The sequence below is a fragment of the Setaria viridis genome, chromosome 2, assembly GCF_005286985.2.
Source record: "Setaria viridis chromosome 2, Setaria_viridis_v4.0, whole genome shotgun sequence".
Lineage (NCBI taxonomy): Eukaryota > Viridiplantae > Streptophyta > Magnoliopsida > Poales > Poaceae > Setaria > Setaria viridis.
Window position 1 is genome coordinate 31930739 of NC_048264.2, and position 2813 is coordinate 31933551.

Consider the following 2813-nt stretch of genomic DNA (forward strand, 5'->3'; position numbering starts at 1 on the left):
AGCGGTCGATCGATCGATGGATCTACACGCGTGTTCGTATAGAAAGGAAAAGGCACACGATTCATTGCACATAGCGTGACCGGAATCCCATCAGTCCGACTCGGACGAGCAGCCTCTGCCCCACTGCTCTCCTTTCCGACGCTAGCTCGGCTCCACTGCGGATACGTGGATCGCAACGTGTGAAAAGGCCATCGCGGCATCGCCAACGCGGGGCTTCCACGTGTCAACCCCTCGTGCGCCGGGGAACGCTCGCCAGTCGCCGCTGCGAGATGCCGCTCTACAGAAAGGGGAGATACAGATGCCCTGATGAGTATCAGGCCGACTGCGACTGCCCAACAAATCTCGATAAGAAACTAGGTCGTTTAGGGCGTTTTTTTGCTCGAAAAGCCTGGGCTATAATGTAGTCGGCATTCTAGCAGATATGTTGCAAGATCGGCTGATCCGTGCTCCTCCAGAGGCATCTTTCGAGATGTCCTTTTCGAAGGCAAATAAAGAAAGCGAAACCATTTCTGGATGTTTTCAGTGTGGTGTAATTCGCGGAAGGAGCAGAAAGGGCAAAAGAACAGAGGGAAATTTTGAATAAGGAGAAAAATAATTTGTCAGTGCTCGCTGATGCTAGGAGGAAACAGCGTTCCAGTGCGTCGCCCAGTCCACTGTCAAGAACGCAACGACCCCACAATCCGTAGTGGTCTTGCTTATAAATAGCAGGGCTCTTCACTTGCAGCTCTCCATCGACAGCATCGCAGAGCTCGCAAAACCTCCACACCTTCCTGAAATAGCCACTAGCCTAGCTGCTCGCCGAGCTCTCTGATCACTCTCTCAGCCTTGCTCACTGGTTCATAGCTTGCTAGTACCAGCTCGATCAACCCCGTGTGTAACCGATGGAGTTTGACCTGATGAATTACAGCCCGGAAGCGCAGCTCGAGCTGATGAACACGATGCTTCAGCTGGAGCAGCTCACCGCGCTCGACGGTTGCCAGTCGCTGATGGCGCCCGTCTCGCCGCCGATATCCCCGGTGCAAACCCACGCAACTCACTGCTTCTCGCCTCCGCCACACATGTCGACGACCACGGCCGCCACCTGTTACGCGGACCAGTACACGCCGCTGGCCGCGTACGCCGGTAGCACCGGCCTCGAGCACCGCCAGGTCGACTACGTGCTGTCCCCGGGCGGCGCGGCTGACGCCACCGCGGGCGCGGTGGCGCAGGCGGGGTCGTCGTCGCCGACGTCGTCGGCGGACGCGATGCGGGAGGTGATCTTCCACATCGCGGCTCTGCAGCCGGTGGAGATCGACCCAGAGGCGGTGCGTCCCCCTAAGCGGCGCAACGTGCGCATATCCAAGGACCCGCAGAGCGTGGCGGCGCGGCTGCGGCGGGAGCGCATCAGCGAGCGCATCCGCACCCTGCAGCGGCTGGTCCCGGGCGGCACCAAGATGGACACGGCGTCCATGCTGGACGAGGCCATCCACTACGTCAAGTTCCTCAAGTCCCAGGTGCAGTCCCTCGAGCGCGCCGCCGCCGCCACCCACCGCGCCGCCGCGCTCGGCGCCGCCTACCCCGCCCTCCACGCGCCGTGGCAGTACGCGCTCCCCCACGGCGACATGTAACGACCAAGCCTAGCTCTCTCCATCGCTATTACTGTCGGCGCGCGCGCCGGTCGCCGTTGGTGGAGTCTTGGATCGGAGGACGGCCGGCCTCTGCCGCCGCCGCTGATTCCTGTACGTTGTAGTGTTGTGTGCATCATCGGTGCATGATCACATGCGCGTGTAAAGATGTAGGAGCCTTTGATACATTTTTATTGTTGTAGCCGCATACGACGTGGTTGCTCCAATTTTTTGTTGGAGTCGCAGCCCGTGCATGCGCGTGCGTACGTGCCCTACCCTACGTAGAGGCTGTACATTTCTTCCTCTTACCTTTTCTTTATCCATGGACTAGTGCTTCGTTTTCGCAGCTTCATCAATTCGCAACACCCCCACAGTGTGTGATCCTTAAAAAATCTCGTTCGCATGCGCCCCAACGGCAAGAAACCGCAACTTGTCCTTTCTCTCCTCCATCGGTGCAAGCGACCTTGACAAATCAGTCGACAAGACAAGCCAAGTTGACCGTCCATCAATGGAGACGGTGGCCGTGTCTCCGGCCGATCGTCTCCGCTGCCGGCGGCCGATCCGCCTCCCCTCTCTCGTCATGTCCATCCGTACATGCCTTTGCCCACCCACTCGCCGATACATGAACATGAAGCAATCATCATCTGCCGTTACATTACATCTTGCGCCGCCGCAGCGGTAAAACTAGAGATATCAACCGGTCCTGGCGCTGGCGGCATGCAGATGCAGGTCGCGCAACCGTCTATGTCGGGCGCGGCTCCGTCGCCGCATGTGGCAGTGTCCGCTGGCCGGCGGGGGCCGCCGGCCTTGGCCTTGAATGCTCCGCGCCAACAGTTTGGTGCCTGGCGAGGTAGTTGCAGTTGTTTCGAAACCGTTGCGGAATTATGACCGACCTGGGCGCGGCAGGGTCCACCATGGATAGTGTTCGGTAATGTTGGCGCTCGCAGCATGTGTATCAGCGCCATGATCGATCGTGGACCGGCATTGCCAAAAATTTAAGCGTCACATGGTCGCTGCACGGAAATATACAAGCGTTTCAGGGATCTGCCGCTGATCTTGCTGCTATAGTGGGGTTCGTGATGCTCAATCATTGTTCGCCTCTCTTTTGTACCATCACCAGCACTAACGAAATAGTTTAGGACCTAGTCATTAGACAAGCTTTAGTTAATTAGCTTCTAGCTTAATCCGGTGCAGAAAAAGGGGGCATGT

At 58.1% G+C, this 2813-nt stretch overlaps 1 protein-coding gene across 1 annotated transcript; it reads left to right on the plus strand.

Annotated features, from left to right (window-relative positions):
- Nucleotides 1-714: 714 nt before the first annotated feature.
- LOC117843236 (uncharacterized) lies at nt 715-1956 on the plus strand. Its single transcript, XM_034723805.2, has one exon. The coding sequence runs from the start codon at nt 882-884 to the stop codon at nt 1605-1607; it is 726 nt and encodes a 241-aa protein (XP_034579696.1). The 5' UTR covers nt 715-881; the 3' UTR covers nt 1608-1956.
- The last annotated feature ends 857 nt before the right edge of the window (nt 1957-2813 follow it).